This window comes from Vidua chalybeata, chromosome 1 (genome assembly GCF_026979565.1).
Source record: "Vidua chalybeata isolate OUT-0048 chromosome 1, bVidCha1 merged haplotype, whole genome shotgun sequence".
Taxonomy (NCBI): domain Eukaryota; kingdom Metazoa; phylum Chordata; class Aves; order Passeriformes; family Viduidae; genus Vidua; species Vidua chalybeata.
The window spans coordinates 7,758,449-7,772,761 of record NC_071530.1 but is presented as its reverse complement, the minus strand read 5'-3'; the positions used below and the strand labels follow the sequence as shown (position 1 = coordinate 7,772,761).

General features: G+C 41.7%; 1 protein-coding gene across 2 annotated transcripts in view; it reads right to left on the bottom strand.

The window, feature by feature from the left end:
* DPP6 (dipeptidyl peptidase like 6) overlaps positions 1 to 14,313 on the bottom strand; it is a 395,509-nt gene that overhangs the window by 12,250 nt on the left and 368,946 nt on the right. For both annotated transcript variants that reach the window (XM_053944562.1, XM_053944571.1), the window contains exons 17-18: positions 3,343 to 3,390; positions 105 to 203 (exon numbers count right to left, since the gene is read on the bottom strand). In XM_053944562.1, coding sequence (XP_053800537.1) covers positions 105 to 203; positions 3,343 to 3,390 — 147 coding nt within the window. The remainder of the gene's footprint in view (positions 1 to 104; positions 204 to 3,342; positions 3,391 to 14,313) is intronic.

Below are 14,313 nucleotides of genomic sequence, written 5' to 3'. Positions count from 1 at the left end.
GTCAAAGTCATTTTTCCTCCTGCCAGTCTAGCCAGGATGGCTGTATCATTTCACAGCTATAGCAGTGAAAGAGAAAAATAAGTGAGAAGAAAGGTGCTACTTACTGTAATCATCTATCTTGATTTCCATGTATTCTACCTTAGGCATTTGCCTGTCATTTACAGCCAGCTGCACATTTTCATTTACCTCCAGCTCAAAAATTTCTGAAAGAAGGAGGACAAGATCACAAAAACTTTTAGCACAGTTTGTGAAAATGCATTTTAACATTTTATAGTCACATTGATATATATAAAACAAGTTTCTTTACACACAGATTTCCTTCTAGACCTCACAGATGTCTCATTCAGTTAAATCTTTGAAACCCCTTCCAAATTCTGCATTGGCAAAAAGCTATAGTCCTGAAATCAGTGACATTCAGCTGAGTTGCAGGAGGTGGCAAGGTGACCTGCTCTGTTGGGACACAACCATGGGTCCCAGTCAGACATCCACTCAGCATGCAAAGATAGATCTCAAATGAAGAGGTCCTCAAGGCTGTGTCCAAATTATACATAATAAATAGGAAGGGGAGGAGACTATGGATGGCTTCAGCCAAAGTTGGACTGCAAGATAAAATCCATGGGAAGGAAAGCCATGGGGACAGGAGAGTGGATAAAGCCCATACAAACCTGAAACATCAGGTTTTGCAGCAGTCTTGACTTTTGGAGGGTTTAAAAATTTTTTCATTTTGCTTGCGTGTCTGACCCAAGGACTTCCAGGTCTGAAATAGAAGATTCCTTCCTCCTTCCAGGGATTTAACCTTTATTCCCTCATCCTGGCCATGTGCTCTACCTGCTGAGCCTCTTCTAGAAAAAGCAGCCACCTCCAGCACCAGAAAGAATAAGTCCTTCCCAGCAGGCAGGGAAAGGGCCCCTCTTTAGGGGACACTTCAGGTTGTGTGTCCAACATGGTGGGAAATGTCTCCATGTGTAGGCAAAGATCCTGAGCCCCAGGGAGGGGGTATTCAAGGGCTGGGGTGAGGGAATCCTGGTCTAGGGAGTGCTCATTCCCTTGGCATCAGTCTGGGTGTGAACCAGGGCATTATCTCTGCCACACGAACCCAAGGAGGGAGTGAGATTTCACATCGCATTTTGTGTGTGTCACTGACTGTAACTTCCCTTTTGAGACACACTGATAAATAGATATGTAACCCCAGCTCCTCAAATAACCCTTCTGGTACCTGATTATCCTGCTCTCACTGCCCATCTCTGCTGGGCAGGCAGACAAAACCTTGCCCTTCGCAGTTAATATATTTCAGAGATCTTTCAGCAGTAGTATATTGCTTCAGTGACTATTCACCCTGCTTCTGCAAAGCCTGGCTCTTTGTCAAAGCCACAACCCCCACAAAAGTGGCAAAGCAACAGCCTATTACGTTTAGTTAAATATTAAGATTCTCATTTAATTATGGCACACACAAGTAGCTTTATCAGCAGAAAGGGGCTTGCCACGTAGGGGAATTTAGTCAAGCCCTTTTATTTGTTCATATAATTGCATTCACAGAAAGCCAGGAAGACTGTGGAGGAAATAAAAAGATTGGCATATCTCCTAAAGGACTTCCCTTTTTGCTTTAGGACCACAGGGAGCTTGAGTCTGTGGAGTACAAATGGTCATTGCTTAATTAAATGTAAGCATTCTCTAATATTCAGTGCAACTCACTATTATCAGATTATTGCAGAACACAGAGGCAGACTCCCTTTTATAGAGTAATGGGCTCATATTAAATAATGAAATTCAGTAACATGCAACTGTCAGTTGCCCTTTATTCAAAAGCAAAAGAATGAGGGGGTAAAATAGAAAAGAACCAAGGGGAATGGCAATTGTATGCAGAAGATCATGAATTTCAGTAGAGGATGTGTTCTGCACATCTACATGAGTAGATTGAGTTCTCTGTGTAATAGATGCTGCCCATATGCATCTGTCAAAGTAAAACTAGTCCTGATGTGTTTTGTTTTAGTTTTTAAAGCCCTTCATTTACTGTTTCTGTTTTATATTGTCTGTCATTTTATTCACCTAGAAGTATTTTATAAAACTGTACAGGAGGGTATAACACCACTTATGAGAGCACTATCCCATGCTGGTATAGCCACTCAGGCACCTTCCAAGTCTATGGTAAAATTCAGGTGTTTTATTTAAAGTGGGGGAGAAAGAAAGTGACTTTGGAGCTGCAGGTCAGGGTGAAGAAACTCTCCTGGCTGAAGGGCCTTGTGGGCATCAGCTGGGCTGCTCTGGGGTTATCCTTGGGGAGGGCACTGCCAGCCTCAGGCTCTGCTGGGAAGAAGCAGGACCTGCCACTCCCTTGTGCCAAAAGCCTTTCCTGTGACACTCACTACCTTCAGTGGGAAATTAAGCAGGTCAGCATTTCACAGTAAACCTTTAGTATGAGTGCCAAATTTCTTTGTTTGCTCACTCTCTTTTTTTTTTTTTTTTTTCCTTTTGAGACAATAGCAATGAATTGCTGTAAATCCAGATAAGTAAAACTTATACTTGATACACTGCCATTGACTGAGTATAAAGCAGATAGAAAAAGAATAAAGGTGTTGCTTAATACTTGGGTCACATCAGTGCCTGAAGTCCCTAAGTTAGCAGTTAAGGCTGGGCTAAATTCTTTGTTAAAATGACAGATTATGTTTTCCCATCAAAACGTTGGGAGCAGATAAATCTTGGTTTCACGTGAGACTCAGTGCCACACTCTGCCAGAGTGGAACCCCAGAAGCTCCATGGCTTTTTGGACTCTACATTGCCAGTCTGGTAAAGGCTATAGAGAGTGGCAAATATTTTGAGGGAAGTAACCTGTTCTTGGAATAATTCCAGCTTTGCACTGATGTAGATGCAAATCATTAGCATGACAAAGCTTTACCAAACAATAAGTGCTACAATCTCCATGGACAGATCAGGGAACCAGGCAGAGACATCACCTGTGGGGCTCCCTCCTCTGCATTATCTCTGATAATTCATATCAGAGTGATTTTATTAAAACCACAGATTAGGCTAAATGTTTCTTATATTTATCTTATTTCTTATATATGGGACACAAAACAAAATCAGAGGAAGACTAACAAAAAGATAGATTTGAATTATGTATTTTTTTTGAGAAAGAGGATAACAAACATGCCCCAACCAGTCTTTTCTCCCCAGACAGCAGCTGTTGTGATGGCAGTACAACAGCTCTGCAAGTCCCTCTGCCTTGCACAAAACTTGCATTTAGGCAGAGTCTGGGGTCCCCAGGAGTGTAAGTTTAGCAAAGAGCAGCTACATCTCACTGGCTGCTTTTCTCTGAAGAGTTGCAAAGCTCAAGGCCGTTCTTACTCTGTGCATCTGTTGTGTTGTGAACAGTCACCATCGGGACACGGGGACCTTGAAAAGGAGAAGAAAAGAACTTGGTTAAATTTCTGTCAAAACACACACAGACACACGTGAACCTGGTTTTGAATTCCATGGAGCTGAAGGCTCTTGAGACTCGCTTTTCATGCAAGAGTAATCTAAAAAGCAAATCACACTGGTGTTAGAAAGAGTTTATGACTAGATGACAGTACTGTAGACTCAAAGACATGTGAGGTTTCAAAGCTCTTTCCCAACAGACCACTAAATGCATCTTTCCCTAATTTGTAAACATTATAATTAGCACAAACACAATTAAATCACTTGCCTTTAAAATTATTATAATGACACCCAAACATCACAGCACAAAGCATTTACATTTTGTATGCTATGGATAAATATTGCTGTTTTGCATATTATTTTCTCTTAATGAATTAAACACCAGCTTGGCTGTCACACTAAAAAGGGCCACATATTCTGTCTTAAAATGCAACATTTGGGCACTGAAATCAGTCAGCATTATACAAAGAGGATTATCATTACTATGCAGTGTACATGGGTGAACCACACAATTCACTGCCACAGGATGCTGCAGCATTCATGATGCCACAGTTTTAACCACAGGATGCTGTAGGGTGCTTTAGTCCCTAGCACAGTGATCTGGGTTCATCTTCTTGTTCAGAAAGCCATCAAGAGGCTGATTGATAGAAAAATAGGATGGTACATGAGATCAAGCTCATATTATGGCTGTCAGCTTCCTTCTCCCTGTTCTTCAGTTGTCATCTGGTGACTGCTCTTGGACACAGGACACTGGGCCAAGGTGGGCAGACCCAGGACAGCCACTCACATGCTGCTCCCATCTCTGTAGGTTTTTCCTTGAGCCTGACAGTAGTGCTCAGGATGGTGAAAGTGGCCCTGCAGTGATGAAATGGTGAATTCTCCACCTCAGAGACAGTGGATATCTTACTCTCCCTCCCTTTCCCCACAATGCAATGTGGTACAACAGCAGCAAGTGTGAGCAGCTGGGGCAATCTGTGTGCCCAGCAAAGGTCCCAACAGCAGGGCCAGGAGGCTCCCACGCCGTGCATGTGGGAAGATCCCAGAATCAGACACCCATGGAATCAGCTAGACTGGAAAACACCTCTAAGATGATCAAGTCCAACCATTAACCCAGCACTGCCAAGCCCAGCACTAAACCAGGTCCCTCAGTGCCATGTTTACTTGTCTTTTAAATACCTCCAGGTGTGGTGGCTTCATCACTTCCCTGACCAGCCTGTTGCGATGCTTGGGAAACCTTTTGGAGAAAGGATTTTTCTTAATACTCAATCTAAACCTCCCCTGGTGAAACTTGAGCCAATTTCCTCTTGTAGGAGAGATCAACCCCACCTGGCTGCACCCTCCTTTCAGGAGGTTGTAGAGAGTGGTAAGATCTCCCTGAGTTTCTTCTTCTCCTAAACACCCCCAGCTCCCTCAGCTGCTCCTCACAGGATTTGTGCTCCAGACCCTTCCCCAACAACATTGCCCTTCCCTGGACAGGTTCCAGCACCTCAATGTCTTTCTTGTTGTGAGGGACCAAAACTGAACACTGAATATCAAAAAACCCAATGTTCTTTAAGCTTCAAAAGTAAGACAGCTTTAAGAGACTGACATTCCCTGAGATTTCAACCCTTTTAAGTTGCCTTCTTAAGCCCTTCAACCTACAAGCAAATCCTGTAGGATCATCACTTGTGCAATGGCAATTTGTGTAGGGCTGGCTGAGAAAATTCCCCTGAAATGCTGTAACTGGGAGTGTGCACACAAATGGCAACAAAAACATGTTCTTGTGAGCCATTCATACTGGTTTGGTACATGAAATAAGTTCTTGAGAGCAAGAAAAGCTTTAAGGTGCTATAATTGTGTCAGTGGTTTTCCCTGTGCTGCAGGTAGTGTTTCACCCAGACTTCACCTATATAGAGAAAAGGCAGAAAATTATTTTATTTATAATAAACTGACTAATATGGCAGCCTGATTTTATTTCCTTGTAACTGAGAATCTCCTCCCATGACAATCCAATTCTTTTTTAGCACCAATTTTTAGAATGCAGGAAGGTGAATTATAATGCACGAAGGAAAACAGGTTTACTCACCAGGATTTAGCTGAATTTACCTTTCTTCGACTGATATACATTGATATGCTGACCATATTTATTTATAAACCTGCCCTGCTTTTTCCCTGCAGTCCTAGAAGCCAGACTGCTGGAAAAGCAGCAAACCTAATAAATGTGGGCATGATAAAATCATCACTGAAAATAAAAGAAATCCTCCCAAATGACTTCAGTTGGAGCTAGAGCAGTCCTTTAATTAACACCAAAATCCCAACAAAAAGAAAGGGATAAAGAGAGAAATACAATGCATATAATCCTTTTATTTTCTAATATATTTTTCCTTTTTTTTTGTTGTTGGCATTGAAAAAGCTGTGATAAACTAATAAATAAAGACACATTCTAGTGTGTAGTTTAGAAAGTTAAATATATATCGTGCTAGTCTCTCTCTACTAACTACTGCTACTGTTATTGTGTCATCTCCCCAAATCAATGTTTTTAAGCAAAGTCTTATATAAAGATATTCAGTTTGAGGTGAGATGAAATTAAAAAAAATAATTAAAAATTAACAAATATCCTTGAAAAAGTAGATTTTTGACTTGCCTAATTTTTATTTTTTAATAAACAAGGAAAAAATAAAGACAGAAAGCTACAGAGTAGAGTCATCTTAATATTAAATATTCTCAGTGATAACACTCCAGCTAGAGAATGCATTTCACTTGTAAGCAGGCTGAAAGTCATCAAGAAGAAAAAGTCACTGTTTTAGGAATGACATAAATTGCTTATTTCAATGCCAGTTTTTAAAGTAAAACAACCCAGTTACATGCTAGACTGTGTCTTTTAATGCACACACATCAGAAGTCTTTCAACACTCACAAGCTGAGTGCCTAATGCCTGACAGGGATAGAAAGAATTCCTTGAAAGGAGAATTGTATATTCATTAACTGCCTCCCCAGCTTTATTTTTAAACCCGTGTTGGTGTGACAGTCCCATTACACATGCCATCTGCTAAATGCCATCCACTGTCATGTGTGGATCTGAGAGGGAAACCTAATTTGTTCAGTGAGCTGCTGGGAGCTGACAGAAGCAGGGCGAGGCCATCCCCTGCTCTGTGTCTCCTTCCTCCAGAGCCCGTCCAGAGGTGCTTTGATGGGGACTCCTGAGCCCCAGCACATTCTGCTGCTGCTTCTGCTCTTTAATCTGCACTGATGATCCCCCTGTGTCTACCTGCCCTCCTCAGAAACCTTGTGAATGCTCTGCCTCTTGCCCACAGCGGTCCTGAGAGCATGGGAGCGGTGGGATCCTTGGAGGGTAAAACTCACTTGTGCTCCTTGAAGGATAAAACACAAAGTAAAGTAAATACTTTGAGAAAGTAAAGCAGATACTGAGCTGCTTTTGCCTGGTTTGCAAAGTAACAGAGAGCCAGCTCATACCTTATAACCTCATGACTGTTCCCAAAATCAGGGGCAGGCCACTTTCTACATGACATGGTGAAGACGATGCTGCTGGATTTCTTGCCCCAGAGGGGTGGGTACAAGCAGGGCTGTGACACTCCCCAAGGTGTGGGACCTGGCACTGATGTTCCCTGCCACCAAAATTACCTCCACCAAAATTTTTAGAGGTGGCACCATATAGGGCCCTGCTATCCCTCTCTGCATCCCTGTGTGGAGTGGGATGGGAGTGCTTGAATGCCACTGCAGGCTCCGCTCCCCTCTCCTGCCTCCAGCATTGTACCAGACAACTCCAGCATCCTGACAGAAGTTTGAATGATGTTTCTTTATTTATAGCTTAAGAGAAAGAAGAAAATCTATTGACAGAACTTCTGTGTATATACACACTCTGTACATCACAGATAGCTGCATGGTTAATAATGCTGCACAAGACTCCAGTTACGTGAATTAGATTTTCAATGAATACAGATGAAAGTCTGGGTTTGTCATAAGGCCTTTGACTTTAAAACCATTACTGCAATTATCCATGCAAGAAATAAATTGAGCTATATTGCTATAATGACAACAGGCAAATTTATCACCCAGGAAATTCTACCCATCATGATCTGAATGGGCACAGAAACTCAGTGCCTCAGTAATTTGATAAGAAAAAGCACTGGCCATGTTTTTTCATCAATTTTTAAGCAGCTTTTATTATTATTTCCAAGAGGGTTTTGCTTAAGCATGAACAGAAAGAAGCAACTCTAGATATTTAGATGATAAGGTATAGATTTCTAAAATAAAAATGGAAAATTATTTTACAGCCTTGAAGATAATATTTACCAGACACTTGTTTTGTAATACTTTTTATATACCAGAGTATTCCTGATGTCTTCATGATCTAAACAGCATAGGGAATTATATTAGTTAATATAACTTTAAAATGAAAGTAGGATTATAAAAAGAATATAAAGTAAAATTGAAGAACAGTTAATCAAAATTATAGAAGTGTTTAAAAATGATAAAAAGAGGAATTGTCTTATTCTTCTCATCTATATTCTCAAAGGCTTCAATGTTGCAGATAAGTTCAGACCAGAAGCTAAATTCACAGTGTGTAAACAATGAAAATTCAAATACTCTCTGCCAGCGCCACCAGCATATCTCTTAAGCACTGATGAATGATTTAAAAGAGCAGCTGCAAGCGATGGGAGCTGAAAGGGTCTGGCTCTGCACAAGTGAGATAATTGGCAACAGCCATCTCTGTGTACAGATTCCAGATCTCTTTATTTGCTAATCCATGAATTATTTATATGTGCCACATAAAGTTCATATGTTGGGGTGATATTATCAGCCTAATAAATAAAGACATGGGGAGTTCCATGAACCACTGCTCACAATTAAAATATTTCCCCAATTTGCAGTGTTTTCCAGCTGATGCTATGGACAGATGTTTGTGCTGTTTGCTTTGGCAACCTTGTTGACATAAACATCAAATAGATTTATGCTGCTATTCACCCTCCCCAAGGCATTTAATTTTTTAATCAAATCTTCACTTCCTCAAATGTAACTTGTCTTGTAAAATAATCAATCCTGGCTTGTTCTCGGGCAACCACTCTGATGGTACTGCTTGTCTCTGCCCTGTGTGATACTGGTAATAAATTTCATGCTTACTTTATGTGGAGCAGAAATAAATCTGGGTGCTATGAGGCGGCATCAGTTAGCAGTGACTAGAGGGAAAATGAACAAGAGATTTGGTCTTAATTCCACTACACAGAACAGGCCTGATGGGTTTTTCAGAAAGTTGCATGGTCAGGTCCATTCCATGGGATTTTGAGAGGTGCCTGCAAACAGCAGTGTGCCCTATGGCCACTGAAGGACATGGGGTCTTTGGGTCCAGGAGGATCCTCCCTTGCTGCTTCAGGAAATTTTGTGTTACAAAAGTGTTGACAAACATCCTCTAAATGTAATTGGGTTTGCTGATGTAATTCCTTCTGGTGTCTTGCTCTTCTGGTAGAAGCTGCTTCCAACTTGAAGCTGTAATGGCTGTCACTGCTGTTTACACCTTTTTGGGGTTGTTCCAACAATCTGTTTCCTGCTTGAGTATTTCCATTTCAGTCAGAGTAGTCATGTCTCACCAAAAGCTCTCATCCGGTCAGATAAACTAGATTATTTTAACTCTCTTTTGTAGGACAAAGTTGCTTTTCATCTTATTCTTTGATGTAAGAGTGTTTTACATTCAGTTCCCCCTTCCTGAACAGAAATGACCAGAACTCCACCCCTGCTGTGGAGGATGTTCTAATTGGTTTTTATAGTAAAACTGCTACTTGCCCATTCTATGGAAAATTCCTTGCCCGATCCATCCTAAAAGAGCATTCACCTTTTCCATGACCCCACAGCAGGTAGGCAGTTTGCAGACATCCAGTGGTCAGCGTTGCGTGCCCAGGCACCCATCTGCTCTGCTGAGCCATTTGTAACTTCTGAGCTTCAAACGTACAAGAAAAATTCTTGCCCTGAGTCACCATGTGTCTAATCTTGCTCTTTGTACTATTAATTTCTCCCAATCCAGCCCTGCAAGACATCCAGCTTCTCTAGTATTTATCTCTGCCTTCTGATGATGCTTATCAGCTTTGTGTCTTAACAAATTCCACCAGTTTCATCCAGCTTCGGGTTCCCAGGCTGCCAGGGAACAATCTGGGTAAGGTCATTTCCCACACCAGCTCCTAATGAACCCTGCTGCTGATCTCCAATTAGCCTCTTATTCCTCTTCATCATAATCTACTTCCTGTTCGTTTTGCTGGTACTTAACCTTCGCTCACAGCTCTTCCACTAATCTCCCTCTTCTCCTTCTTAATTAATATCAGCCAATGAGGTGTCACATTGAGTGGGTTGAGCATTTCCTCCCTTTCATGAGGCTTTGGCTAAGAAGCATAATGCAATAATGCATGTGGATGGATCCAAAGAGGAACGTGGAAAACACACAAACTCCAGGGCATGGAGAAGGTATATAACCACTGTAGTGATAACATCAGCTGTGAAAAGGAGGTAGGTTAGGAGAATTTGTTTGCAGAGTTCATGAACCTGATTGCTCCCCCCTGGAGCTGCAGGTACCAGAGGTAGGAGGGAAAAACTCCATTTCAGATGGGGGTAAGTGACTTCCCAAAATCCCAGGCTGTTTTGGTCTAGTATGCTGGTCCAAGCTATGGAATCTGAACAGAAAAATCCCCATGCTCAACTCCCTCTTTTTTCCAGCTTCTGTTCTATTTGAACACCTCAATTTAACCTCTTTCATTTCAGTTTTAATCCAGGCTTTCTGCAAGCTCTGGAAAGAGATGAAACCAAAAGTTTACACTTGTCCCTATTTTTAAAGTCTAGGTTTCTTATTGGATTAGTACATGCTGGTCCCTTCCAATCCAAACAATTCCATGATTCTATGATATTCATGGAAAAAAAGATAATTCCTTATAATCACAGCATGAAAGAAAATACTCTGTCTCAGTGCCATTTACACCTCATTAACAGACTGAATAAAGCTCCATTTAATATTTTCTGTTTATTTCATTAAAAACCTAGTATCAATTGATTTAGATAATCTTAATTTATTCTTTTCCATAAGTAAAATTCTCTTCCAACAAAATAATGGCTTCCTAGCTAATTAAGTAATAACTGGTGCTGGATATTAACTAAAAAAACACCACCAACAACCCATAAATACCATTGCTTCACATCGTCTGGTTATTAAGCTGCTTTCCTCTCATGAGTTCTCAGGTTTTAATACACCCTTAATGTACTGGCTGCATTAATAAAGGGCTTAGCAACCACCATGCAAAGAGAAAACAAAAGCCAGCAATAAACCTTACAGCTGGTCCAGCTGGCAACCAAGGTGAAAGAAGCAGTTTTCCTCAGAGGAAGCATTAAATCTTGTGGGATGGTAACATCTGCACTACCCACTGCAGAATAATGAGTTCATCCAAGGTTGCTCGTATAGCTGGAAATAATGCACATGCACCCTGGTCTTGACATCCAGGAGGCTTCTGCCTGATTTGTGAGGCTTCATTATTTGAAGCATCAGAGGAAGCCTGTTGTCATGGTCATTTATCTCCTGCGAGTGGAGCTCAGATAAAATTTTATATGTACAGAATGACCAAGTGACAAGAGCCCTGGCTGGAAGCAGATGATAGATCACCTTCCTCCGGGCAATGCCAGGCAGTTCATATTTACAAGAAAGAGTCAAAATGAAAACAGGATCAGAACATGTAAAAGCAAAGAAAACATAGTGTTTTGCAGAATGGGGCTGTTTCAAAGGAGAGAGGAGTTTTGCTTTAATTCTACAATATTTTTTCAGGCACTGAAAATCACAGACATTTTCTATTAATTTTATTGTTAAATATTCATGCATATTAGTTTGGGTTGTTTTTTTTTCACCTATTTTTATGTCACTGAGTGTTTATGGGGAGTTTACAACACATTAAAGATGTATAAGAACAGAGCAAAATAGTTTATAACATAAATGAGAGAGATCTGCTTAAAGGGAGAAAAAATGTCCTGGAATATCCACGAAGTCACCATTTTCATTAATCTCAGACTACAGAAATAACTAAAGCCATCCTTTTAATTAGTCTCAAACTACAGTCATAACTGTGTTGTCAGCAGGAGGTAGAAAATAAGTTCTCACCCAACTTCTAAATCAAGAATACCATCCTCTCTTTTCCAGCAGAAAAAGCTCTGGTGGTGCCTTCTATTTGTGCAGAAGGGGGTTTTCATGCCAGCCTGCTGTTTTGCAGTTGTACAGCATGTGAGGGAGCGAGAATGAGCATCCCCCACCCTGCCTTCACCCACAGGATTTGTGACCCATGAACCGCGCACAAAGGACTCGAGGAGCGAGAGCCAACCTCGGCTGTTAAGTAAGAAAAGGAGTCAAGTGAATGTAAATGTGAATTATATAGTAATTATAATATAAATAGGGCCCAGAGATTAAGCCTGTGCATGCTTTCAAACAGCAGAAACTAATTTAGGCTTCATAAGCCTCAGGAAAAGTTCCATAAGGTCACAGTTTGCCTGGAAGCGCTAATTACAGCCTCCCGCTACCGCGTATACAAGAAGCCGAGGTTGTGGCAATCATCCTTGTGTGGGAAACCATCCTGGTCACAACAGATAACACTCACCCAGTGACCTGGCGTGTGAGCAAGCCCTGGGAATGCCTCCCGGGCCCCAGCACGCTGCTGTGCCCGTTTAGCATCCCGCTGGGTGGCAACCTGCAGGCGCATGGCTGGGGCACGCCCGGTTCCTGCAGGCCCCGAGCGCATTGCAGGGCATTCAGCTGTGCTTGAACATTATCTCCGTGTTCCTGCTGCATCCTGGCTTTTGTTAGACAGGTATTTTGGGTGTTTTGGCCAGGATACCTGGCTTGTGTGGTCGCACAAGGATAGAACCACTTGGGTTCTATGCCAAGATAGATCTTGGGTGTCTTGGGTACCCTGCTCTACCTAGACAGACACTACTGTGTTCAGACCCCCAGAGCACACACTGACAAATATTGGCTTTCTGCCCCTTGCTGGAGACCCAGAACCCAGCCAAGGACTGTTCAGGCTGTTCACAAAACACAAACCCCCAGGACCTGCACATCAAGACTAAGTAGCAAAAATTTATATTGAAAAATACTATAGCACTTGGTGGGATTTAAAAAAATATTACATCTTTGTGGACTGATGAAAACCATATTTTATTTTTGAATGATATAGGATATAGATACCATTCTACTCTGGAGTGCAGCAGTAATAGGCTGCAGTCATTAGGTGGCTCATAAAAAAATTCCAAATGATGCTTGGGGTGGTCCTGTGCAGGGACAGGGGTTGACTTTGATGATCCTTGTGGGTTCCTTTCAACTTATGATATTCTACGTTTCTATGATGATGAAATACTCACTGAGGTTCCCTGAGATACTGAATTTAGAATTGTCCATTCTCATCCCCACCTCAGCCACTTGGTCCCATGCCAGCATGTCCCACTCCCTTGCAAGAACAGAAATGTTTGTAAAATCATCCACTAAAGCAGCAGAACAGCTTCTAGAACTTCTGACCCCAGTGGAAAAAAAAAAGAAAAATCACTTTAATTTTCATTTAGTTCAGTTCCTGGGCCCAGCTCAGAATGAGCCTGTTTGTGGCACAGGCAGCAGATTGGTGAAAAAGCCCCTGAGGTGGACAGAGAATAGATCTGCCCTGACTTTGTCTTCCAGTCCTTGTGGACAGGCAGTGCTGTGTTCCTCTGAGATGTACTGAGGAAAAACACAGTGAGGAGCTTAATAGGGGGTTATTGCATTTCACAGGAAGGTGAGGTGGGGCCCAGGGAGGTACAGCCTGTCAGGACAGCAGGAAAAACAACCTTCCCCTGAGTTTCCTCCTCCCAGTCACCACCTGGCAGTTATTGCTTATGGTGTCAGCAGTAAAGAAAATATTTGAAGTGGGCTCTCAGCCTTGCCTGATGTCTTCAGAGCTACTGGCATGGCTACATAGAGCTGTAGCCTCCAGCTAGTGCATATGCCAGCAATAAAATCCAGGTACCAGCTTTTCACATTTGTTTAAACCTAGGTGTGCCTTTTGCACTTTTATGTCCATAGTCTCTTGACTTGGTTAATAAAACCCATTTTCAGTGCTAATAGTTATTTCAGCATCCAGTTAAATCTCTTTAGATCTCAACAACTTAATTTATCATGATATTTGCCAAAGGTCACCTGCCAAGCTCTGGCCCTCTTAGCAGGACCAGCTGCACTTAGAAAGCATTTGCATGAATTCCAGTAGGAAGTGAGCCTTTCTAAGATGCTTTGCCTTTACCATGATGGGTGGTTTTATGACATTTTTAGTTGACACAAATCCATATGCTTCAGAAATCTTGCCAGGCAACAGGTAAATTTAAGGTTGAATTAAATGAAGGTATTTCCTCCCTGTGCATTTAATATTGTTTTCAGGCCCTGGAGTGAGATATTTGTACCCACAACCACAAGCTTTCCCTGGTTATCTGCCAGAGATGCTCCAAGTCACAATGGGCTTTTTACCAGGGAAGGTTAATAGGACCTTCAGCTTCTTCATCTCTCAAAATGAAGTTTTGAGAAAAAGAGTTTCTATTATTTTAATTTGGGCATTATGGGCAGAAAACTCTCCTAATGAAATATTACCCCAGTAGCATTTGAGAAGCAAATTGTTTCTCTGTTCAAATCCTTCTAAGAAGCTCAGTAGCTCCATATCACCCACAAGAAGCAACTAGCACACACATGCATGTCTGAGGGCACTCCAAGTGAAACAAAGCCACAGGAAGATATTTCCTCTTGCAGCTGCACTGGATCGCCCAGATCCTGATACACTCTCAGTGCTGTGAAAACACAAAATGACATGCTTTAAGCCAAAATGGGTTGTTACATTTTCTGTATCTGCTTTAGTGGTGCTACAACTCAAACCC